This window comes from Arabidopsis lyrata, assembly GCF_000004255.2.
Source record: "Arabidopsis lyrata subsp. lyrata unplaced genomic scaffold ARALYscaffold_3, whole genome shotgun sequence".
Lineage (NCBI taxonomy): Eukaryota > Viridiplantae > Streptophyta > Magnoliopsida > Brassicales > Brassicaceae > Arabidopsis > Arabidopsis lyrata.
This window is the reverse complement of record NW_003302553.1, coordinates 12,754,339-12,780,911: the sequence shown is the minus strand read 5'-3', so window position 1 is coordinate 12,780,911 and position 26,573 is coordinate 12,754,339. Positions and strand designations below refer to the sequence as shown.

The 26,573-nt window shown below is 33.4% G+C and overlaps 3 protein-coding genes and 1 long non-coding RNA gene across 4 annotated transcripts; 2 read left to right on the top strand and 2 right to left on the bottom strand.

The window, feature by feature from the left end:
• The first annotated feature begins 5,789 nt into the window (after window positions 1–5,789).
• On the top strand, window positions 5,790–6,936 carry LOC9319665. Its single transcript, XR_002333442.1, has 3 exons — window positions 5,790–6,650; window positions 6,741–6,809; window positions 6,881–6,936. It is a non-coding gene; the product is annotated as an uncharacterized LOC9319665 (long non-coding RNA).
• Window positions 6,937–10,928: 3,992 nt separating this feature from the next.
• On the top strand, window positions 10,929–11,290 carry LOC110229956 (putative defensin-like protein 148). The gene is made up of 2 exons (XM_021031211.1): window positions 10,929–11,067; window positions 11,165–11,290. Exons 1-2 carry the CDS (start codon window positions 10,959–10,961, stop codon window positions 11,242–11,244), a joined length of 189 nt encoding a protein of 62 aa, XP_020886870.1. The 5' UTR covers window positions 10,929–10,958; the 3' UTR covers window positions 11,245–11,290.
• Window positions 11,291–11,889: 599 nt separating this feature from the next.
• On the bottom strand, window positions 11,890–14,475 carry LOC9319664 (protein NRT1/ PTR FAMILY 4.1). Its single transcript, XM_002883551.2, has 4 exons — window positions 14,241–14,475; window positions 13,933–14,150; window positions 13,339–13,847; window positions 11,890–12,855 (listed from the first exon to the last, which is right to left on the bottom strand). Exons 1-4 carry the CDS (start codon window positions 14,335–14,337, stop codon window positions 12,135–12,137), a joined length of 1,545 nt encoding a protein of 514 aa, XP_002883597.1. The 5' UTR covers window positions 14,338–14,475; the 3' UTR covers window positions 11,890–12,134.
• An 8,577-nt stretch (window positions 14,476–23,052) lies between these two features.
• LOC9319663 (serine/threonine-protein kinase OXI1) lies at window positions 23,053–24,978 on the bottom strand. The gene is made up of 2 exons (XM_002883550.2): window positions 24,328–24,978; window positions 23,053–24,138 (listed from the first exon to the last, which is right to left on the bottom strand). Exons 1-2 carry the CDS (start codon window positions 24,708–24,710, stop codon window positions 23,250–23,252), a joined length of 1,272 nt encoding a protein of 423 aa, XP_002883596.1. The 5' UTR covers window positions 24,711–24,978; the 3' UTR covers window positions 23,053–23,249.
• Between the last annotated feature and the right edge of the window lie 1,595 nt (window positions 24,979–26,573).

The window sequence follows — 26,573 nt, the reverse complement described above, 5'->3', positions numbered from 1 at the left end:
GATGTCTTTATTTTTTAAAAACATAATTTTAATTTTATTTGTTTACTTTATCTTCAATTTTTTAAAATTTGTTTATAAATGTTAGAATCTTTGTTATGCTAAAAACAAATTCTCTTCAAAACTATATAGTAAAAGAACACTTATAATCACAAAAACAATTACACCACTTTTACTATTTCACATTTTAATATCTACTTTTACTTATATTAACATTACAAACCCATTTTTTAATTAATACACCTATTTAAATATATTAAATCACATTATTCTAAGTATTAAATAACAACCAACCAATTAAAATACAAATTATTAGTTATAAAGGATTTAATTTAAAAACCAATTTTATAAATTATGTATATAAAACATAATCAACTACTTAATAAGAAAACCGCACAAAATCTACGCCCGCGGGATACCGCGGGTTAAATCCTAGTTTGTTATTAAGCGGCGAGAGTAAAACAAGGCTGAACCACAAAAATATTAACAGTAAGGACCTTCTTACTAAAACAGAGGTTTTGCCTCAGCCTCAAAACAGACAAGATGGGCCGACTAAAGTCCAACAAGGTTCAAAGATTTCGGTCCATGAGAAGCCCATTCCCACAGTCTCTGCAACGGTCAAAAGCAGAGTACCACGAACTTGTCGTGTTCAAGGTACGGAAGGGCTACGTCATGATATACACCTGAGTAACAGATTTAACGCGTTGGGATCCGGAGCAATCATGTGCAGCTAGGACACGCGTCATATTCTCTGTGATTACTCTTTTCTTTATATAGCAATAAGCAATGTATCTTTTGGATTAAGTTGAATAAGAAAGCAAATCCTTTTATCATCTTCTTCAAGCTTTTCTCTAAATCTGAGAAAACCTTCATGGTATCAGAGCCATGGAAGGCTCTATCACTCCTTTTTTACCTTCCGTAGTAAACATCACTCACTGTGTGACTCTAAAACTCACTGAGACAAACTATGTTCTATGGAAGACGCAGTTTGAATCTTTTCTTTCAAGCCAGATGCTTTTGGGGTATGTAACCGGAGCCACTGCTCGACCTAACCCTACTACGTCTGTGAGACACGGCGACACGGTGACGGAGACACCAAATCCGGAGTTTCTCAAATGGGTAAGGAATGACCAGAATGTTCTTACCTGGCTTTTTGGATCTCTTTCAGAAGAAGCTCTCCGCGCTGTCTACGGTCTACACACATCTCAGGAGGTATGGTTCACCCTAGGCAAAAAGTTTAATCGTGTTTCAGCAACTAGAAAGTTAGATCTACAGAGGCGTTTGAATAACTTGTCTAAGCAAGGAAAGACTATGACCCAATATTTGTCTGATGCTAGAGTTATTTGTGATCAACTTGATTCTATTGGGTGTCCTCTTACTGATCAAGAAAAAATCTATGGGGTTTTACATGGATTGGGTCAAGAGTATGAATCCATAACTACCTATCTGGAAAACTCAATGGATCTGTTTCCTGGACCAAGCTTTGAGGATGCAGGTTATAAGCTGATTAACTTTGATGATAAGCTTCAAGGCTACAATGCCACTGCTGCTGTTACTCCACACCTTGCGTTTGCTGCTGATGGTAACTCATACAATCAAGGAAGAGGTCAGAGTTATGGCCGTGGATCTCGTGGAAAGGGTCGTGGCTATTCTACTCGAGGCCGTGGGTTTCACCAGCAGATTAACCACTCCTCTGACTCTAGTTCAGAACGTCCAACGTGTCAAATTTGCGGCAAGTATGGGCACTCAGCGTTCAAGTGTTACAAGAGGTTTGATCATGCATATCAGATGGATGATTTTCATCAGGCTATGGCCACTATGAAGCTGTCAGATCAGTCCTCAGGCCATGAATGGGTACCAGACTCAGCTGCTACAGCCCACATTACCAACTTAGCGGCTCAACTTCAGAATGCTCAACAATACAGAGGTGATGATGGAGTTATAGTAGGTAATGGCGACTTCCTTCCGATCACACACATTGATTCCATTGCTCTTCCTACTATGCAAGGTACTACTTTACCATTAAAGAATGTTCTTGTGTGTCCGGATATAACCAAGTCATTGTTGTCAGTCTCAAAACTCACATCTGATTACCCCTGTTCCTTTACATTTGATTCTGATGGTGTTATTGTGAAGGACAAACAGACCAAACAGCTCCTCACACGAGGAAATAGAACTAAGGACCTCTATGTGTTGGAAAACCCTCAATTTGTTGCTTTCTACTCATCAAGACAACAAGCTACAACCGATGGGATTTGGCATCAAAGGCTGGGCCATCCTCACAATGAGATTCTTCATCAGTTATCTACAAATAAAGCTATAGTAATGAATAAATCAAGCTCCAGTCTGTGTGATGCTTGCCAGTTGGGGAAAACTTGTAAACTTCCTTTTTCTGCTTCAGATTTTGTCTCTAGTAGACTTCTTGAACGCATCCACTGTGATTTATGGGGACCATCTCCTATTGTGTCATCACAGGGATTTCGTTATTATGTCATTTTCATTGACAATTATTCAAGATTCACTTGGTTTTATCCTCTTAAGCTAAAGCCTGACTTCTATTCTATCTTCATATTGTTTCAACAATTGGTGGAAAATCTCTTCATGACAAAGATTGGAAACTTTCAGTGTGATGGTGGTGGTGAATTTACAAGCACAAAGTTTGTGTCTCATTTGGCAAGTTGTGGGATCAAACAGCTCATTTCTTGTCCATACACCCCACAACAAAACGGTTTAGCCGAGAGGAAGCATAGACACATCACTGAACTTGGTCTTGCTATGATGTTTCAGAGTAGAGTTCTTCAATACTTGTGGGTGGAAGCTTTCTTCACTGCCTCTTTCTTGGGAAACCTCTTACCTTCTTCAGTCCTACCAGGTAATAAAAGTCCTTATGAGCTGCTTCTAGGTAAGCCACCAGTCTATACCTCTTTAAGAGTCTTTGGTTCAGCGTGTTATCCCTGCTTAAGACCCTATACATAAAACAAGTTTGATCCAAGATCTCTCCTATGTGTCTTCTTAGGATACAATGAGAAATATAAAGGCTACAGATGCCTTTATCCTCCTACTGGTAAGGTTTACATATGCAGACATGTATTGTTTAATGAACTCCACTTCCCTTTTCAGAAAGAGTATGCTTCATTGATACCTGCGGCTACCTCTGCTCTCCTATCTGCGTGGCAACAGAGTTTGCCTCAGTCTCCTCAATCCAGAGAAACTCCCACTCCACTTCAACAACATGATTCTGACTCTACTGCTCCGATACCTACAGTGGTACAGGGATGTCCTGAGCGTACGACAGCCTTAGATGCTGCTTCTATTGGCGACAGCGTCTCTGTACCTCTCTGTAGCCCGTCTCTGCAGCTCATACATACCACACCGATCAACAGTTGTCCAAGTTCACCTACAACACCTACAACTTCTACAACACCTGCAACTTCCTCTTCTACAACAACACCTGCAACATCACCTTCTACTTCAATATTTTCTGAAGAAGACTTTCCTCCACTGATAAGTCCAACAAGTAATCAAGCTCCAAACAATGATCATTCCATGATCACGAGAGCTAAGGATGGAATAAGGAAGACAAATCCTCGTTATGCTCTGCATACAGTCAAGAGTAACTACCCGGAGCCTAAAACAGTAAAAACAGCTCTTAAAGATCCGGGATGGAAAGGTGCTATGACTGAAGAAGTAGACACTATGCATGAGACCAAAACTTGGGATTTGGTTCCACCAGAAGAAGATATTCAACCACTTGGCTGCAAATGGGTTTTCAAAACTAAATTGTGTGCTGATGGTTCTCTAGATAAACTAAAAGCTCGATTGGTAGCAAAGGGATATGAGCAAGAAGAAGAGGTGGATTTTGTTGAAACATATAGCCCTGTGGTTCGAACTGCTACAATCAGAATGGTACTCCACAATGCTACAATCAATAAGTGGAACATCAAACAGTTAGATGTTAAGAATGCCTTTCTACATGGAGACTTGAAAGAGACTGTGTATATGGTTCAACCACCAGGCTTTGAAGACACAAGTAAGCCAGACTACATATGCAAGCTTAAGAAAGCTATTTATGCTTTAAAACAGGCACCTCGGGCCTGGTTTGACAAGTTTAGCTTGTTTCTTCTTGAGTTTGGGTTCACCTGCAGTTATCCTGATCCATCTCTCTTTGTTTACATCAAAGGACCGGATATCATGTACCTATTACTCTATGTGGATGACATGTTGTTAACAGGAAAATACACAAAGCTCATGGAACAGCTACTGGTGAGTCTGAGTAGCATCTTCCGGATGAAAGACATGGGTCCTTTTCACTATTTCTTTGGTATTCAAGCACATTTTCATGAGAATGGTTTGTTTCTTAATCAAGAAAAGTATGCCAGAGACCTCCTAGTCTCAGCAGGAATGGCGGATTGCGCTCCCATGCCAACACCACTTCCTCTACAACCGGGAAAGTTCTCACATTAGTCAAAAGCTTTCTCGGATCCTACTTACTTTAGAAGTTTGGCGGGAAAACTTCAGTATCTCACACTGACAAGACCAGACATCCAATTTGCGGTCAACTTTGTTTGTCAGAAGATGCATGCTCCATCAGAAGATGATTTCAACTTGCTTAAAAGGATCATTCACTATGTTAAAGGTACACTTCAGTTGGGAATAAATCTTTCAAACTCAACAGATTCAACCCTTAGAGTGTACAGTGATAGTGACTGGTCAGGATGTAAAGACACAAGCAGGAGTACTGGTGGGTTCTGCACGTTGCTTGGTGAGAACATTATATCTTGGTCATCAAAGCGCCATCCCACAGTCTCTCACTCCTCTACGGAAGCAGAGTACAGAACCATGTCTATGGCCTCTCGTGAAATAATGTGGCTGAACTCTTTGTTGCGTGAAACTGGAGTAGCTCAACCTATTACTCCTGAAATGTACTGTGACAATCTCTCAGCAGTGCATCTTACGGCAAATCCAGCCCTGCACTCCAAGTCTAAACATTTTGCTCGGGACTTTCATCATGTCCGTGAACAGGTTGCGCTTGGAGCTCTTATTGTGAAGCACATTCCTGCAACTGATCAGCTAGCAGATGTCTTCACCAAATCTCTACCTCAACAAGCCTTCTTTGATCTTCGCTTCAAACTTGGTCTCTGCTCACCACCGACGCCAAGTTTGCGGGGGAGTATTAACAGTAAGGACCTTCTTACTAAAACAGAGGTTTTGCCTCAGCCTCAAAACAGACAAGATGGGCCGACTAAAGTCCAACAAGGTTCAAAGATTTCGGTCCATGAGAAGCCCATTCCCACAGTCTCTGCAACGGTCAAAAGCAGAGTACCACGAACTTGTCGTGTTCAAGGTACGGAAGGGCTACGTCATGAAATACACCTGAATAACAGATTTAACGCGTTGGGATCCGGAGCAATCATGTGCAGCTAGGACACACGTCATATTCTCTGTGATTACTCTTTTCTTTATATAGCAATAAGCAATGTATCTTTTGGATTAAGTTGAATAAGAAAGCAAATCCTTTTATCATCTTCTTCAAGCTTTTCTCTAAATCTGAGAAAACCTTCAAAAAATAGAATAAGTAAACAAATAGCAAGAAAGAGAGTAATGGAAACTAAAAGTTTATCAATAAACTTAAAAAGCATTGAATCTCAGGGTATTTTGTGTGGATTCATGAGAATAGAAACACAAACAAAAAAAAATCAAAGTAGCAAATTCTAGTTGTTTTCACTACAAAAAAAGATTACATTGATAGCACTTAAGCATAGCACGATTTTCGATTTTGCTGTGAAAAAGACTACGTCGGATTGGAATACTTTATTATAGCATTTTATAAATGCTATGCCGAAATTTTTTTTTTGGTTTCACGCCTATCTTTTAAGTGCCCGCTTAAGTGAAAAACAAGCGGTTCATTTTCCCTCTTAACACTTAGGGAAAAAATCCTCTATCTCTTCTATTCTCCAAGTCTCCATCTCCAAACCCTAATTTCAATTCACCTTATTGGCTGCAGAGCTTTCTGGATTCACAAGCTCAGCTTCAGGAATTGCATTGGAGCGAGAAGATCGGATTCTCGTCGGATTGAATTCCACCACTGGAAGCGGAATCTTCGAATATCCGATGAGATTCGCGTCTTCTTCCTCAGATCGTTGAAGAAACAGTTTCTTGCGTCTAGGCTCGTCGGCTTCCTTCGATTCCGGCGATGGACGTTTCACGGGGCTGGTGGTTGAGGTGGTTGAAGAGGAGCTGAAAGATCCGAAGTTGAAGATGGTGCCAGATACTTCGTCGACGACTTCAATCTCTCTCTCTCGACCGCCGCTTTATCCCTCTCAGTCTCCCTCTCTCTTTTTCCCCCTTTCCTTCGATTTTGTCATAAACCCTAATTTTACTTCTTTATTTCGTCTTGTTTTTGCTACAGGTTATCCTAAGAGATTTAAATCGAGAAGGGAAAAAATCTCTGAGCTTCTTTTCTCTTGTAGAGTGAATCGATGCATCAGATGCGACCATCTCGAGCTTACGATTCCTGGGGACGACGAAGAGGGAGAGGCTAATTTGGGATGTGGAGTCGCCGGTGATGATGGTGTTACGAGGGTTGATGTTGATGAAGATTATGAAGAAGCTGGTGGTAGTAAAGAGAGCAAAGCTAATAGATTATAGATGAGGTTTTTGATCTAAAATCGCAATCAAAAATCTCTGTTGATTCCATTGATGTGAAGCTTGATTCTGATTGTTTCTTGTTCTTGTGTTTGCAGCCAATCTCGGTGTTGCTCGAATCCTTGAGAAAGCTTCAATTGATGTCTTTGAATTTGGATATTCTTAAGGTCGGTCTCTAGTGGATTAGTGTATGAAGTTTGTTGTTGTTGATCTTAAGGTTTTGAGATTCTTCTTCCAGAGTACTGAAATCGGAAAGGCTGTTAATGGTTTGAGGAAACATGGGTTTTGATAAGATTCGCCAACTCGCAAAGACTATTATCCTGTATGAGTTTTATCTTTCGTTAAAGAACACGAAATTTGGCAATTTCATTACTCTTTTAAATGTGCCATTAAGGTTTTCATGTGTATATGCAGACGCAAGAAGTGAAAAGCTCCAGGACCTTAACAAGAAGTGAGTGTGGGAATCAAAGAGTTTTAGTCGTATTCTTGAGCAGGGAAGTAACGGTTTTAATCTTTTTTTGTTCATGGCAGAAACTCAAAGCTCTTGATGCAGACGCAAAGTTCCAGTTTGCTAAGAGGAAACTTCAAGCGAGCTACCAACAACATGAGAACGGTTTGTTCCTTCACCTCTTGTGATTTTTGACTGTGAACATTTGTGTTTGCAGGTAGATTCAGGCTGGGACATTGATGAATAACTATGCACATATATTTGATGCAAAACCTCTAATAGGTTTGCCTCAGCAGGACCTCTAAAAGGAATTCTCAGGTATACAGATGAAGATGTTGTATCTCTTCTTTTTCTTCAAAGTGATATGAATATCCTGAGTTTTGGCTTTGTGGTTGATTTCGATTTTGTTGTAATAGGTCAAGTATGTTTGATGCCAATGATGGGATTCATTGAGCAAGTCCTTTGGCCAATATTTTGTTACTGTGATGAAATGACAAATCACGAGCTGATGATGCCGGGGAACCACGATATCTCGTTTAGGCAGGAGCAATATATGGAAGCTCGACAGAATTATGAGCATTTTAATTTTATTTCCATTTTTTTTTGTAAAACTTTGATCTAACTCTTTTGTTGGTTTGTAATGTTAACAATTATATAAACATATTTTGTTTAAGTTTAATTGTCTTTTCATTTTAATATTTTCCGAAAAAATAGCGTAAAAAAAAACAAAATTGACCAAAATATATAATATAAAAGGATTATTATATTTAATATATACCTAATTAATAACAACAAATAAATGCTATTAAAGGTAGTAATGGCATTCGATTATTGCTATGAAACAATAAATAAAGACATTAAAAAAGTGCTATTGTAGATGAACATACTATAGCAGACAAAATTAATGCTATTGTAGGTGGGGTATCTACCATAGCTGCCGCAATCATAGCAGTTGTTATTTCGCTATGTATTACCTATGATAGCATTTTTTCCGCGCTAAGAATGTAAGTTTTTCTTGTAGTGTTTAGAACTCTTTGTAAATAAATTGTGGATCCCATCTTGTAAAAGATGACAATAGGTGATAATCTCACTCACCTAAAAGAGAAATTTCGGTCTCGATTCTAGTTGGAAAATGTCATATTCATATTTTCTTTATTAAAGTAGACTCACAAATTATTAAACTTGAATGGGGTAGTTACTATACCCTCCTCCCAAAATTATAACATGACATCAACCAACTTGTGAACCACCGCAAAAATCCATTTCGTAAATTATTTGATTTAGACTTCCTCTGCATGCATATTCATTAAATTTACAAGTTTTCTATTAAACAGCAACATACTTTATCTTTTGCCAGTGACGCCATTGATTACCTCATCAAGAACCATGCTGAGAAAGAAATCCATCACACCGAAGCACCACTCTAATTAACGACGTATTCATGTCTCAATCTCATACCCACCAGAACTTTTCGGGGTAAATCCACTGGACACGCCTTCTAGGAGATTGCACATTATGTTGCACACGGGAATGATGGTAGTCAAAAACGCCTCCAGAAAATGTTTTCGACCCACCAAAGGTGCACCACAAGACCTTAGGAGTAAAAAAATCTAGTGCATGTCATCCCTCTCTGGTAGTCCTGTCCACGACTCCGAAAAGAAAGCTCGAGTCACAACCCTAGAAAGGCAATGCATCCCAGGATATGTGTATCAAAAGTTTTAGATATGAACTCCTACCTTGTAGCCGGGTACCTGGGATAATATCACAATGTATCCGACTCAGTGGATAATATACCTGACAAACAAACAATGTATCCGACTCAGTGGATAATATACCTCACAATGTTTACGATATGTGTGATTTTGTTTTATCACGCATCACATATATCTAAAGAGACTCTCTACCTTTAGAATTCCAAAGCTTAAGTGTCGGTGGCAACTTTTGGGAGACCTATCACTTACACCCGAGACCAGCCCATGCCGAGGAGAATTGGTGTGCCCAGGAGTAGGGAGTGGTCACTTCATCTTTATATACCCTTGCTAAACATTTAATACACTGAACCACCTAAAAACATTAAACGCAAAGCATGTGGGTTGTTTACTAACCTCATTTGTTACCTACATAAAACATTAACTACATGCTACGAACATGCATGATTAGGCCACTAATCTTGTCATCTTGTAATGATAAAGAGCTAAATAGGCTCTACGAAGCATAAGAGTAGTAGAGCCAGGGCCGGTCCTAAGCTTTTAGTGGCCTAAAGCACAATTAAAAATGTGATATTCTTATACTTTAAATATTATGAACAGAAAAAATATATTAAAGTATTAGAAATACATACTATAATTTTTTATTAAATATAGACATATAGTCAATGTTTTCATTAAATATTTTAATAAAGTAAAATAATCTTTTTTAAATTTCACTTTATTAGTTGTTAGTTTGGTTTGGGAAAAAAAAAACACTTAATAGTTACAAAATTAGATGAGAAAGTAGGAAAAAAATATGAAAAGAATGCCAGGAAGAAAAGAAAAACAAATAAAGTGGACGTGAAGGCTTGAACCTAGGACCTTGGATCTAAAAATGGGCATTCTTACCACTAGACGAAACTGATAAATTTAGCAATGTGGCCTTTCAAATTTTACTTATATGTTGTGGCTTAAAGCAGGTGCTTCACCTGCTTTATGGACGGGCCGGGCCTGAGTAGAGCTAAATACCCACGAGTGGACCGAGCACAAGAGACTCATAACACTCTTTTTTTTTTGGTAAAAACACTCCTTTCTGTCATCCCAAGATAATCTGCCTGTAATTGTTTTGCAGAATCTGTCATACTCTCCAGAATTTGAACTGGCACATACTATACAATTTTCGAAGTTGGACGCGTAAGCAATCCTGAAAATCACCCCAAACAATGTTTCTTTTCTTTATCAAACGTGTATTGACAATTTTATATTTAAAACTATAACCTTGGTTCATTTATTATGGTCTGCATTAACTTTTGTTGAACTTTCTCCATATTGCTTTTGTCTCTTATTTAGTACTAACTAGATGTACCCATCTGATCTAATGTCACCAATCGTGTTTTGAATTAATATATATATATATCCATATTATTGTAGATATAGTAAATAAAGAAAAAAATAAAATATAAATACTTAAATATACACAAACAATTAAAATTTAAAATTTAATTGAAAATACCTATTAATTTGGTGTAACATGGACCTTACTTTAGTAAGATTTCTTAGAATTATTTATTAAATATCTCTTAAACATATTTTAAGAAATACAAATCTATAGATACCTTAATTTACATAATATTATCTTCTCAACTATTAGATTAAAATAATATTTTAAATTCATATTGAGTTACCTTATCTTACGAATTAATATATATATATTAAACTTCTTACACCTATTTTCAAAAATAATTATAGTTTATTATTTTAAAATTAATTTTTATGTTCCTTTTCTACATTTCTTTTTAATACGAAGTTGTTATTTTTCGTATTGCTTCAACTTTTCGATGATAAATAATATCGCGTGTTATGTATTATGACATGAAAAGATGCATGGATCGAGCTTCTTGGCTTATAACCTTTTAGTTAAAATAAATAAATAAGAGTTTAACGCTTTTACTTATTCTATAAGCAAAAAAACATGAATCCGAGTCAAAGTAGATCTTTTAATTCGGAGTATAAAATGGTACATATCTTAAAATAGATATATGTGTTTGAATGTGAGATACATATAATTTATTTTATATATATATATATATATATATATATATATATATATATATATATATAACTAAAATTGTTTTTTTATAACTTTCAAAGCACTATCAATTCATTTTCTATCATCTAGGATGAGCAAATCCTGTCAACTCTCGTTTACCATTCTTATTGTCTTCACAATTGTTGTACTAGGTTTGTATTGTCTTAATTTATTACATATATCTTTTTTTCCAAAGAAACAAGTTTGGAATACTATATTAATTCTTTAAAATATCAATAACTATGTTATATAAATTTGTACCAAATATTCTTTATTTTAGAATTGTCAAATTCTAAAATCCAAAAGGAAAATTTATTTGCGCACCTTCAACCCCGGGAGGACCTTTTCAATGTCAATGTCGTCATCCTTGCCGTTAAGTCTTTTTTTTTTTTTTTTTTTTTAACAAAAAAATCTCAAATAATGCAAAGACATGTTTAGAATATGTGATTTTGCTAAGATATGTTTTTATGATAATAAAAGGTTTTTTTATTATTATTATTGTATGTTTATTATTAGAAGTTTTATTTATATCCACATGCGAACATAATTATGTTTTTGATTTCAAAAGTATTATACCAACCTCATTAGGACACACTAATTGTAATATATGACATTGAAAAATGAATTTGATTAAGTACTAATATATCGAAACTAATTTGATAAATTACGGTGGTTATAAGAAAATGATTAGATTACTGGTTAGAGGAGGATATTTTCAGTTTCATCGAACCTATTACATGTTGTGTGGTGATGTACATGAGAAGTGGCGATATCATTAGCCGGTCCTGAGAATATTGGGGTCAAATACGAAACAAAATTTGGAGCCCCTACGATTGTTTTTCATTTGGCTGCACTCGGGACTGGCCCTGGCATATGCCGTTTACGCTTTCATGTTTACTATTATAAATAAAAGGTCAGGATTTAAGAAAATTATTATGATGCGATCGTAATTAAATCTGTTTTTATTCTGTTTTTATGATTAGTAATTCAGTAATCATAAACGGAAATTTTGATCTCTGTTCTAATTAGAAAATGTCACTTTCACACTTTCTTAATTTTGGTAGAATCACAAATTATGAAACTTAAATGGGGTAGTAACTATTTCTTCCCATTATTACATGACACATCAACCAACTTGAAAACCACCACACACAAAAAAAACCATTACGCAACTTAATTACTTGGTTTAGACTTCCACTACATGCATAGCAACTTACCTAAATTAAGGAGTTCTCTATAGACAAGACAACATACTTTGTTCTTTTGCCTAATATCTTTTCGCCCAGAAAATATAATTAAAAAGATTAAGGGTATTAAGAACACATAAAACCACATAAAACAGTTCGAGCCTCGACTCATTAAGATCATCGCGGAGCCATCCCGTGATGCCATTAACGACCTCAACAAGAACCGAGCTGAGGAAGAAACCCATTGCGGTGGAGCACCACCCTAACGCGGTGCTCATGCTCCTCATACTCGCTGGAGATTCCCTAAAGAAGAACTCTAACATTCCTCCAACAGTCAACATATCCGAGAAACTCAACAAAACAAATTGAAGCTCTAACCAGAACACAGAAATTTTGATGTTGTTGTGAACCGCTTCATGTTTTCTCTTGACCTCTACCATGGATGCAACCGCCATTGAAACAGAAGTGAGAGCTAAACCGGATCCTATACGTTTCAAATTGAAGCTGGACGATCTTTCGCTATTGGATATGATCCTTTTGCCGAAAAGCTCGAATAAAGCTAAAGAAGAGAGCATGCACAGTAGAGGAATGGCATTGAGGGAAGCCACGGGGATCTCAAAGGAACGCGAGAGCTTTCTGTTTGTCACCATGCCTTGTTGAACGGAGAAGGTTCCCATTTGTGCGACGCAACAGTTCATTACAATTGTGCTCGCAAATATTGGTAGAAGAGCTAGAAACGTTCTTGTTTCTTCAACTTGTGTTGCAGAGATCTTGTTGTTGAGCTTTGCTTTATTCAAAAACCTGTAAATTATAGTTTACATGATAATTAAATACCGATCCCAAAAACTAAATAAAAAACTAGGCTCTATTTTCACTAAATTAGTCATTAATCATTAGTAATAGTATATACATTAATACATGTTATAACGACTTCGAATATCACATAGATAATAAATAAAAATTAGCTTTTAAAAATATATTAACCACAATCTATGGGCTTCGGAAAATATTCAGTTCTTTACTATATAACAAAAGTCGTTTATCAAACTTAAATAGTCTAATTTTCAATCAATATACGAATTGTAAATATTTTTAAAAAAAAAACACAAGTGTATCAAAATCCACAAATCCTTTATTTTTGATGTTAATATATGTTTCTTTTGTTAATTATAAAGGAACGATTTATAAGGCCCCAAACTATGGTTGTGCCACTTCTCAAGGCCGTTCCTGATACTCGTGGAGAAAAAGAACAAAACAAGAAAAAGATGTGTTTAGAGTAATTACTTGAACTTGTTGTGATGAATGCTTTTGTCGGTAGAGGTATGATTCTGTGTCACCTCTGCATCCGTTACAAACCTATTTCGGTTTCTTGTGGCAGAAGCAAACACATTCACAATTCTGGTCAGAGGACTTCCTGCTGGACGCTTGAATCGATACATCGGGCATCCCACAACGAAAATGAAGATCGCAGAGGCTAAAACCGCGGTAGAAATATTGAAGCTTGAGCTCCATCCTTTGTTCTCCTCGATCCAAACCATAAGGGTTACGGCCAAGAAACCTCCAAGGCAGACAGAGAAGAAATACCAATTGAAGAATCCTGAGATCAGCCTCTGGTTTCTAGTACCAAGCTGGTCGCCTCCATGAGCAGGCAACGACCCCTTGACACCTCCAACACCAATAGCTATTGCATAAAGTCCGGTGAATAGAACCGTTGATTGAAGAGTCGAAGGTTTTTTACCTCCTTGAGGTTGTAACTTAGTGATATGAGCTTGGAGTGTCAACAAGATCAAACCCTATCAAAGAAAAGAGTAAACTTTTTCTATTTAAAAAAAAAAGGACTGTTAAACATGATTTAAAAATAGAGCTTTTTTTAATTACCAGGAGTTCAATGAAACCAAAGAGGACGAAAGAGGCGAAGCGAGTGAGAAAAGAGTCCGCAACAAAACCACCGAAAATAGTGAGCAAAAAGGATGTTCCTATGAAATTAGTTACCATGGTTGCTGCTTTGGGTGATGAGTAATTCATTGATTTTGTAAAGTACATCATGAAGTTGGTTGAATATGCTAAGAACACCATATTCTCCATCGTCTCCACAACTATCCATTAGACCACACCAAACTCATGAATATATAATGATATTAGTAATTGTTAAATGGTTTTTTTTTTTTTTAGTTTTAGAAAGTTACCACAAGCAATGAAAGCAGCTTTAATCCCACCATGTTTGCCAGAAATTGCCTCTCTACCTCTCCAATCTTCAAACTTCTCTTCAATCTCAACCTGCATCTCTTTGTTCTCTTAGATTAACTATGAAGGGATATATATTTTTGTGTTTTTATATATTTAGTGTATCGTTTATTATACCTTGAAGTTACCGATTGGTTTTAGTATATAAAGAACTAAGGAGAAACTACGTGAGAGATGTGAATTAAGAGAAGAAACGGAAAGCAATTACTATCTATTGACCTCTTTCACTAGTGTCCACTACTTTCAAGTTTGGTTTGTTTTTGTTTGGACGGTTGCAAATAATTACAATATTTTTGTATTACTATATGAATTACATATAATATTCTCAACGGTTTTTTACATTTCTCAGAAAAAAACTTTAACCGAGTAAAATTTGAATTTTAAAAAGAACATTTATTCGCCGAGGTCTCTCATAACTACGTGGTTTAGTCCTTTGTACGGCACCTCGTACGTTGGAGTTCCACTCCATATCATAAAAAGGCCAATGGACCATGTTGGCAAAAAAATGAAAAAAAAAAAAAAACACGTGTATTCAGACCATATTTTTTTCCTATAATGGTACTTGATAATCATTTCACCAATTTTAAAAATTGATAATAATTTCAATAATCTAGTAAGAAAATAAATTCAGAAATAAGACTATTGTTTTTATTTTTTTTGTTATTTGTGAATTTTCTAAATTATTGAATTATATACATATAGTCAAACATATATATATATATATTCTTCATATTTTTAGATGGATGATCTTGTGGCAATGAAATACAGAAAATCAACTTTATTTACAAGTTGATTGATAACGACTGTTACCTTTGGCTTTAAAGACTTTGACTACAGAGATGTTGGTTGTTTACTGTAGAAAATTTATGATTGATTGGTAAAGATTATATATGTAAAAGCTGTGACTTTAAATAATTTAAATTATAGCAAATTTAAATTAAGACAATGATATAACAACGAATTTATGTATAAATATTGCATGTTTATCATATTTTTTCATATTGACATCAAGTTTAATATTTTGTTTGTTCTCTTTCATATAGAAAAATAGATCTTAAAATAACGGAAAAAATGACTTGTCTATTAATTTGAACTCTATTTTAATTAATTCATAAATAAATTTTAGAAATTATACATTTGGATAATAAGAAAGATAAAAAAATTTTGTTTTTGTTTTTTTTTTAATTTCTAAAGTCATGTTTACCTGACTTATAAAAAAAAAAAAAAAAACTCAAAACAAAGAGTAAAAAAAAAAAGAGAATGCTATGAAGGGTTTAAAATTATTTAAAGCTGAAAAAGCATGATTGGGAAAATAAACTGTTAGGACTTTTAAAATATTTTAAAGTCTTAAAAGTGCTTGCTAATTAACCCCTTAGTTATTTTATATTCTTGTATTGAAATTATTTTTTAATGGAATTGATGCTGTCGTTACTAAATGATATGGAAGTTTCAACTATAGAGTAAAGAAAAAGTGATATTGGATATCATATCAAAGGTTCATGCATCTACCATTTCTTTCCCTCTTATATTCAGAATAGAAATATGCCAAACAAATAGATATATGAGTGTTTTAGACTTGCAAGGAAAGGAAAAATATATACACAACCTTTTTATTACTACCAAAAAGTTTTATATTTGTTGTGGAATTTTTTTCTTAATTGGGTTCAAATACTAAAAGATAAATTTCTTGAAAAAGCGTAAAAACATTAGGACACACATGTCTGATATTTTCGAAGGGGTTTTAGATGGTTAAGCTATTGGTATGTACTCCTCGTTAAATCATATAAGTGTATTTTTAGAGTACTTCATGTATTTCTAAATTTTGACTGATATGCTTGATAAATTTGTGAAATTATAAAGATCCAAACACTTAATTTACATAATAGCTTGGGAAGCGCAAACAATCACAAGTCAATTCGCGTGGTAAAATTAAGTATAAGCGGACACAAAAATCTCGTTAAAATGCATTCAAGATATATTACTCCCTCTATCCCATATTGTTTGTAGTTTTAACTAAAAGCACGCTTATTAAGGAAACTTAATTTTGGTTAAAAATCATTACTTAGATAAATAATTAAACAATGTTTTGACTACGTATGCTTTTGTCCATTGTTATACTTGGACTTTTGGACTTCTTTGACCAATATTTATTAATTATTTTCGGATTTAAATTAATTACTGAAAAAATATAAATTGTTGGAATAAGTGAAATTGTGCATAGATATGTGAGAAAAACAAACAAATTGGAACAAAAAAAAAAAAGCCTAAAACTACAAACAAAATGGAACAGAGGGAGTACTATAAAAACAGCATATTCATTTTGATTACCATATATGTGTCATTGATTAGGATAATGGTGATTGTTTTCTTTTGCGTTAAGTTACATTTATTGTCGATCTTCAATGTGTGTACAAGATCATTCCTTCGTATAATTCAACCCTTACCGCATTGATTTCACCAACTTTAGCTATTGGTGTATTCTCCTTATCATTTGTAAAGTAGAAACTTGTACATCTCCAACTTTTGACTGATATGCTATATTTGTTAGCTATATTACATGTGACTTTATAAAAATTTGAATAAGTAATTTACATAATTTTCTTGGTAGCATTTAGACAATTGAAGAGTACACTCGCATGCCAAAATTTTAAATATATACAGACACGAAAATCTCGCCGAATTTTACTCAGTGCGGATATGTCTAAATATCATTATAATGCGAGAGTACGGAGGAATTTCCAAACATTCGTGTTTTCAGCGGGTATGTCTTGTCTATCATAACTAGCACAACATGCTAAAAAAAAATTTTTACGACGTTTCAATATCATGATATATAAGCTTACCAAGCAAAGCAAGTGTTATAGCGAGTTGATCAAATATTAAATCATACTCATGGAACTACTTAGGACTTGCCTAATACAACAAAAAAAAAAGGATATACTTAGAGTATATTAGTACTTTAGTATATAATATAAAAAATTTCTGTCAAGCAAAAAATTTAAACAATTTAATAAATTTCAAGAAAACATTGATAGCTATTTTGCTCTTATTCATCTAATTAATCTCAGCCCAAAGCCCAAAGACTCAACCAACATTATTTTTATTAACTTTTTTCATATAAATAAAAATATTTCACCCACATTTATAAAATATAATCATGAACAACCCATCGAAATGAATGAGTATGTCACAATTGTTAATTTTTCAATGACAAATTATTTGAAAACAGTGATAATATGTCATACTACATCCATAAAAAAGCAGAAGTAATTTCTGGTAGTTGAATTAAAAACCAATGAAATAAAGTATAGTTAGTTTTAATCAAATTGATGTTACGATTACCATAAGTTGAAATTAAGTGTAAATTGACAATTTTAAATTGATAATGACACATATATGGTAATCAAAATGAATATGTTGTTTTTATAGTAATATATCTTGAATGCATTTTAACGAGATTTTTGTGTCCGATTATACTTAATTTTACCACGTGAATTAACTTGTGACTGTTTGCGCTTCCCAAGCTATTATGTAAATTAAGTGTTTGGATCTTTATAATTTCACAAATTTATCAAGCATATCAGTCAAAATTAAGAGATATATGAAGTGCTCTACAAATACACTCATATGATTCAACGAGGAGTACATACCAATAGCTATTGGTGTATTCTCCTTATCATTTGTAAAGTAGAACATGTACATCCCCAAGTATTGACTGATATGCTATATTTGATAGCTATAATATTACATGTGACTTTATAAAAATTTGAAGAAGTAATTTACATAATTTTCTTGGTAGCATTTTAGACAATTGACAAGTCAACTCGCATACCAAAAGTTTAAATATATACAGACACGAAAATCTCGCCGAATTTCACTCAGTACAGATATGTCTAAATATCATTCTAATGCGTGAGTAAGGAGGATATTTCCAAACATTCGTGGTTTTAGCGAGTATGTCTTGTCTACAATAACTAGCACAACATGCTAAAAAGAATTTTTACCACGTTTCAGTATCGTGATATATAAGCTACCAAGCAAAGCAAGTGTTATAGCGAGTTGATCAAACATTAAATCATATTCATAGAACTACTTAAGGACTTGCCTTAAAAAAAAAAAAGGATATACTTAAAGTATATTAGTACTTTAGTATATAATATAAAAATTTTCCGTCAAGCAAAAAATTTAAACAATTTAATAAATATCAAGAAAACATTGATAGCTATTTTGCTCTTATTCATCTAATTAATCTAAGCCCAAAGCCCAAAGACTCAACCAACATTATTTTTATTAACTCTTTTCATATAACTAAAAATATTTCACCCACATTTATAAAATATATTCATGAACAACCCATCGAAATGAAAGAGTATGTCACAATTGTTAAATTTTCAATGACAAATTATTTTAGAACAGTGATAATATGTCATACTACATCCTTAAAAAATCACGAGCAATTTCTGGTAGTTGAATTAAAAACCAATTAAATAAAGTCTAGTCAGTTTTAATCAAATTGATGTTACGATTACCAAAAGTTGAAATTAAGCGTAATTTGACAATTTTAAAATTGATAATGACACATATATGGTAATCAAAATGAATATGTTGTTTTTATAGTAATATATCTTGAATGCATTTTAACGAGATTTTTGTGTCCGCTTATACTTAATTTTACCACGAGAATTAACTTGTGACTGTTTGCGCTTCCCAAGCTTTTATGTAAATTAAGTGTTTGGATCTTTATAATTTCACAAATTTATCAAGCATATCAGTCAAAATTTAGAGATATATGAAGTGCTCTACAAATACACTCATATGATTCAACGAGGAGTACATACCAATAGTTATTGGTGTATTCTCCTTATCATTTTTAAAGTAGAACTTGTACATCCCCAAGTATTGACTGATATGCTATATTTGATAGCTATATCAGACAATTGACAAGTCAACTCGCATGCCAAAATTTTAAATATATACAGACACGAAAATCTCGCCGAATTTCGCTCAGTACAGATATGTCTAAATATCATTCTAATGCGAGAGTACGGAGGATATTTCTAAACATTCGTGTTTTTAGCGGGAATGTCTTGTCTATCATAACTAGCACAACATGCTAAAAAGAATTTTTACCACGTTTCAGTATCGTGATATATAAGCTTACCAAGCAAAGCAAGTGTTATAACGAGTTGATCAAACATTAAATCATATTCATAGAACTACTTAAGGGCTTGCCTAAAAAACAAAAAAAAAGGATCTACTTTGAGTATATTAGTACTTTAGTATATAATATAAAAAATTTCCGTCAAGCAAAAAATTTAAATAATTTAATAAATTTCAAGAAAACATTGATAGCTCTTTTGCTCTTATTCATCTAATTAATCTAACCCCAAAGCCCAAAGACTCAACCAACTTTATTTTTATTAACTCTTTTCATATAAATAAAAATATTTCACCCACATTTAAAAAATATTATCATGAACAACCCATCGAAATGAAAGAATATGTCACAATTATTAATTTTTCAATGACAAACTTATTTTAAAACAGTGCGAATATGTCATACTACATCCTTCAAAAATCACAAGCAATTTCTGGTAGTTGAATTAAAAACCAATGAAATAAAGTATAGTCAGTTTTTAAAAAATTGATGTTACGATTACCAGAAGTTGAAATTATGCGTAAATTGATAATATTAAAAAATTAATAACTTATAAAGCAGAATACATTTTGAGACATGCAACAATGAAAATTTTATTATCTATCCTTTTAGAGTGAACTCAATGCGGATATATTAAAACATCTCGTCAAACTGCATTTAATGCGGATATATGCGGACATGAAAATCTTGTCAAAATGCATTTAGTGTGGATATGTCCAATCATTATTCTACTGCGAGAATCCGGAAGACGTAGCCAAACAGTCATATTTTTAGCGGGTACATCTCGTCTATTATAAATAACACATCGTACAAAAAACATTTTTACTATATCAGAATACTATATCATGATATAATCTTACCACGCAAAGCAAGAGGCATGGCGGATTAATCCATTTTAGGGTATTACTATAAAAACATATTCATTGTTAATCTAATGAATATAAAGCCCAAATCTGCAAATGACATTGGTATGATTTACTATTTTACTAAGAAACAAGAAATATTTTTATTCGCATGTAAAACTCATAAACATAAACAACCCAACAAAATGAAGGAGTATGTCACAACTATTAATGTGCTAAGAAATTTTTTTTAAGAAAAAGTGTGAATGTGTCACCATACATCCTATAAAACCAACATCAAATTTTGCTTATTAAACTTAAAATCTTTCTTTTAAAATATTGTGAATTTCAGTCAAATTGAGGTTAAGAGGAGCAGAAATTGACATTAAGCTGAAATTAAAATTTAAGAACTTCAATCATATAAAGCTGACTAAATTTTTGGATGTGCAAAACCTAGAGTTTTATATTACTTTGATTTTTAAAGTTTTTCATGTGCGAATATCTCCAAACATCTTGTTAAAATACATTCAATACGGATATATGCAGACACAAAAATCTCGTCAAAGTGCATTCAGTGCGAATATGTCCAAACATCTTTCTAATGCGAGAATACGGAGGAGACAAACAAACAGTCGTGTTTTTAGCAGATACATCGCATACCATAAATATCCCATCATTCTAAAAAAAAAGTTTTATTTAAAGCGTCGAAATAGATTTTTCTAAGCAAAGCAAAGCAAGTGGTATGACAGGACGATCCAATAGTTTATATAAGTCAATATATTAAAAGTATTACTATAAAACACTTACTCAGTTTTACTATCTTAAATATGTCACTGATTGCGAGCATGAGATATTGATTTACTTTGCGGTGAAATACATTTGTTGTTCTGAATTTTCTATGTATGCACTCAGAGCCGGTCCTCCCATAAGACAATTGAAGCATTATGCTTTAGACCACTATTCAAATATTATTTAATTATATCATATTTTGAGAGTGTAATGGTTAAATTATGTAAAGTGGAGATCGATCATATAGTAGAATTTGTTCCCATTGTTCTCATTTACTTCCTTTCTATTCCACATTAATATATATTTTTCCCTTTCTATTAATTTTTCACGTAAACCTTTTATTTTCTGATTTTTTTTCTCATAATTTGTTTAAATGCAACTATTATTAAATTTTACACCTAAGATAATTATTAACCAAAAAAATGATAAAATACAATAAAACTAGATGAGAGGAAAACATATATTTTTGTGGAGTATAATTAAATACTTTTCATTATACATAAGCCACATATCTAACATTTTGCTTTAGGCTTCAAAAATGTTAGGACCGACCATAAGTGCACTTGTAGAATCATATGAGCATTCATATAAAAAAATATAGTTAATTTCAGTCAAATTAATGTTGAGCTAAGCTAAAACTGACACTAGGTAGAATCTGATAGTTTTATTATTTGAATCATATAAACATATTGAGCATAAGAAAACTATTTCAAAAATAGTTTAAAATGGTTGTGATGAAGCCATATAAAATGCTCTGATCCATGGCCGGAGAGGATATATAGATATAAGACCAAACCTCTTAATTATTCAAGAAAAACTATTTCAAAAACAGTTTAATAATTATCTTGATAACCAAAATAAGTAGGGGAAATTTCCAAAAAAAAACCTCATTTATTTTTTATTTGGACATTTAATACCCAATTATTTTTGGTAGGAAGAAAAATACACATATTAATAAAACCGTGCGATTTAATACCCAAACAATTAAATGTTGTTATTTTCATACTCACGATCTCACAACAAAAATAAAATTCCAATTTTACCCTTACCATCTCAATTAATTATTAACTTTTAGATGACGTGACAATAGTTTTTCTATTTAAATAAAAATAAATTTTATTAATATTTCATTTCTTTTTTTATCCCAAAAAATTCAAATAATTTTCAGTTTATTTTACATATTTAATTTTTAAAATTAATTAGCAAACAAATTAAATTTTTTTTTATTAAAATAGCTATTTTTATGAATTGATAAATCTTGAGAAAGACAATAAGATTCGGATTGAGATTTTGTTGAAAATAGTTTCATTCGTGAAGGATTTATATTCGAATAGAGAGTTTCTTACGACGAAGAAAAAGTTCATTTCGATGATCGTTGATATCATATGCATCACGACGAATAAAATCAAATTAGTTTTATTGGCGATGAAGATTTTGGATACGATTAAAAAGAGATCGTGAACGGTTATCGAATTTGATGGTTGCAAAAGATGACGACGGAGATTGTTTACCGGCGATTCTCGTAGAGATTAATCGAGAAAATTTAGAATCAAAGAGGTAACGTCTCTTTGACATTGCTAAGACGGAATAAGATTGTACAAATGACTATTTTTCATATTTTGTAGTTTCTCGTAATTTTTATGTTTAATTGTAAAATGAATCAATTATAGAATTTTTTTATATTTTAGGCAACATAAATACAACATTAGTGGAACTGATTTTTATTTAAATTACGAGAACTCATGCCACATCATTTAAGAGTTAATCCTTGATTGAGATGGTAAGGGAAGATTGGAATTGTATTTTTGTTGTTAAATCGTGAGTATGTAAATAACAATATTTATTTATTTGGGTATTAAATCGCACGGTTTTATTAATATGTGTATTTTTCTTCCTACAAAAAAAATTGGGTATTAAACGTCCAAATAAAAAATAAATGAAGTTTTTTTTGAGAATTTTCCCAAATAAGTAGATACATTTTTTATAACCATTTCCACCGTTCTTTATTTGGAAGATATTGATGAACCCATTTAAAGTTATAGCCAAGGTCCAACGATGGTTTGAGACTTGAGTCTACCCCCACATACACCATAGTCTATACGACTATATACTATATTTACATGTAATAGCTGGTTAGATTAAATGAGAAAAAAAAAATTGAATTAAAATACCAAAAAATTGTTTTCACTTTCTAAATCGTGATTATTATTATTATTCAACCCCTTAACCCATTCCCCACTATTATCACCTTTAATTCTCATATTAGCATTATTATTATCACCACTCTGTTTATCACGTTCTTCTCTTGCAGCAAAAATCTCTTGGACAATATTCTCCACATCCATTTTCGTATTTACATCTTTACCCTTATCACCACCGTCGTCCGGCGCCGGAATATACGGTGGTCTAGAAACCAAAATCACCTTCTCCCAATCCACTCCTTTGAAGAAATCGTGACCTTTAATTTCCTCAACGTTGATCCTACGGCTAGGATCTTTCTCCAACAATCTTCTAATCAAATCCCTCAACGACGTCGTTTCACCGGTAAGATTCGGCGGTTTAGATAAAATCCGGTAAAACGTCTCTTTCCGGTTCGATCCTCTAAACGGCGTCGTTCCATACAACATCTCGTATAGAACAACCCCTAACGACCACCAATCGACGGCGAAATCGTGGCCGTCTCCGGTGATTACCTCCGGCGCTACGTATTCCTCTGTTCCGACGAAAGAATTCGACTTTTCTCCTGATGAATCTGACACGGCTAATGTAGATGATGAGTGAATCGAGATCGATTCTTGCGGCGAGATTCCTGAGTTACAAAAACTGGAGAAGCGGAAGAGACGTTTCTTTCTCGTCGTTGCCGGCGACGGTTTAGACGGTGACGGCGACGGTTGCGGTGTTCTTGGAGCTAGATTTGTAGAAAGATCGAAATCTATTAGCATTAAATGTCCATTTTCTTGGATCATCACATTATCTGGCTTCAAATCTCTGTACACAATTCCTTGATTATGCAAATATTCAAGTGCTAGTACAAGCTCCGCCGCGTAAAATCTGAAATCAAGACAATAATATGAATAAATCAACAACATAATCAAATACAAATCAAACGCATTGTGAAAAATCCTAGGCCAAACCTCAGACTAATCCCTAAAGGCGGAATTCTTGACATTTAATTAATGTGTGGTTGAAAAAAAAAAGACGTATACAATGAAAGATTTTGGTCAAATAACAACAAATTACCTGATAATGTCGTCGGAAAACATACTTTCCGATTGCATTTTCCTCAAAGAATTGAGATTTTGTCCCGGACAATAATCGATGGCATAACCGATGACTTTATCGGTAGCTAAAACGCCGTGAAGAGACGGAAAGAGAGGATGGTCGAATCTGCTTAATACGCCTTGCTCGAAACTTACGCGTTTATACTCATCTTCTTCACTTTCTCTAGCCTTCTTTTTCTTCTTCTCTATAGCTTCCTTAAGTATAACTTTTAAAGCAAGCAACTTAGCGTCGTCGTCGCGGACAAGAAACACAACTCCTTTAGCTCCTCGACCTAGTAATGACAAAACCTCGAGTCGATTAAAATCTAGAGCCCGGCTCTGTTTCTGGTCTTCCTCTCGCATAATGTCGACGTTAGTTAACTCCGTTAGAGAATTAAGACAGTAATGAAAATATCGTTTTGTCTCTCTTTTGGTTCTACGTAGTACGCGACTTCTTATATTATAAGAGAAAGAATTAACGAATCTTCAAAAACGTCCACTCGTTTTTTCTTTTCCTTGCCTTGCCGGGGAAGATTTCAAAAAGGCAAAATAAAATTAAAATTAAAAAAAAAGTCAATAATAAAGAAAACGAAAAAACGCCTGAGATTCGTTGCCATGCGTTTGACCAATTTAGCCTTTGCCTTTGTTTAGTGCTGAAACTATCAAGAAAGTGTTTGGTTGGTTTGACCAAATGTGTTATTATTCGTCGTGTTTAAGACAAACACGTGGTGTTCTAGAGGATGTGACGTCAGGGGTGACGTTTACGTGGAGGCGAAAGAACCTAGAAGGCGTGGAGGAGGGAAGTTCAATGCCTTGGAAGATGCGGCGGCCTTCGAGCGTTGAAGCTTTGACCGGTCCATATAAAGAGCCTAATGGACTACTTCAACATTAATATTTTATTCTCTGTTCCAAAGCCCAAAAGCCCCAAATGGCATTGATGTACTATATTTATTGTTTTATTTTTTATGAAGATTTCCTATATTTAAGAATTAATAATGGACTAATTAGGAAACAAAAACTTTTTTTTTATCACCTCAAAAAGATTTTATGTACTTTTGGAATGGAATCTCATATTTGGTGTGTAAAAAATCATTATTTTAGTGGTATGTACAGATGACTCTTCAACAACTGTTGATTATTTTTAGAAAAAATTAACTAAAACTAAAATCAAAAGTTATTGTGAAATTAACAAACTTTTAATTTAATATTTATCACTGCAAAAAGAATCTGGATACATTTTATAAATTTATGGTAGTTTTTAAATCATTTTTTAAGAGCATAAATATTAGGTTAAGATTTTCAAAATATAAAGCCACCTCCAATTATGGTTTCTTAAGAGTATCTAACTTATTAATTAAATAAAAAAAATAAAAAAAGGAAGAGAGAGACATAAAATGGTTCTTTTTTTTGTCAACAACTTTATTGGATTGGTTCAAATTAGCCAATGTGTAGGAATATTGTTCACATAAGTAGAAATATGCGGTAAGGTACGAACATTTTGTGCTAGTTTATCCGCTTTCACACATAAAAATGGTTCTAAAACAAGAGATTTTAGAACACCTCCATCCATAGAAACGATAAAGCGTTTCTCAAAAAGTGAAATACAAAACTAAAACAAAAAAATTTAGTGGTCCATTTTTCTTTAAAAAATAAAATTTAAATACAAAACTAAACTATATTTAAAATACTATTATTTTATTACTAAAAATCTCAAATGAGTTTCTCTGTAGTTGGAGTTGGCCTAAGGATTTAAATTAGTAAAATATATGAAAAGAAACCCAAAAAAAAAATAGAGGTTAACAAAACTAGACGACTGATGATATATATAAGCAAGCATACAAACAATTGATCAACCATGAACAATCTGGTGACAATCTCGTATCAACATAAGTATAGAGTGGAAACGATTAGCCAAAAAAAAATTATTTAAGAAATATATTTTGAAGATGCACAATATTCAGGATTTATGTTACATAAGCAGTTGAGGTCCAATGCAATGGGATATATAACTTAGTACAATTGAGGTGGTATGTGACTGAGAGAGTAGAGGCCCAAAAGAATATAAACCATGCAAAAACAATCGTCGTTTAGGTAATTTCTAGATAAACGGCACATGCAGTCATTACTTAAAATATATGTTAGGAATGTGACCTAACTTAATCCAAAAGCAGGGCCGGCGCAGAGGGCAAGCCACCGAAGCCACCGATTAGGGCCTCAAAATTTGAT

Bases quoted from the DNA above. Each gene is read 5' to 3' on its own strand.
- LOC110229956 (XM_021031211.1), top strand. From the start codon at position 10,959: ATGAGCAAATCCTGTCAACTCTCGTTTACCATTCTTATTGTCTTCACA. The intron at 11,068-11,164 runs AAGTTTGGAATA...TCAAATTCTAAA, and splicing joins ATCTTTTTTTCCAAAGAAAC to ATCCAAAAGGAAAATTTATT.
- LOC9319663 (XM_002883550.2), bottom strand. From the start codon at position 24,710: ATGCGAGAGGAAGACCAGAAACAGAGCCGGGCTCTAGATTTTAATCGA. The intron at 24,139-24,327 runs GTAATTTGTTGT...TCTTGATTTCAG, and splicing joins TTTTCCGACGACATTATCAG to ATTTTACGCGGCGGAGCTTG.
- LOC9319664 (XM_002883551.2), bottom strand. From the start codon at position 14,337: ATGCAGGTTGAGATTGAAGAGAAGTTTGAAGATTGGAGAGGTAGAGAG. The intron at 13,848-13,932 runs GTAATTAAAAAA...TTTCTTTGATAG, and splicing joins TTGGTTTCATTGAACTCCTG to GGTTTGATCTTGTTGACACT. The intron at 12,856-13,338 runs GTAATTACTCTA...TATAATTTACAG, and splicing joins ATTCATCACAACAAGTTCAA to GTTTTTGAATAAAGCAAAGC.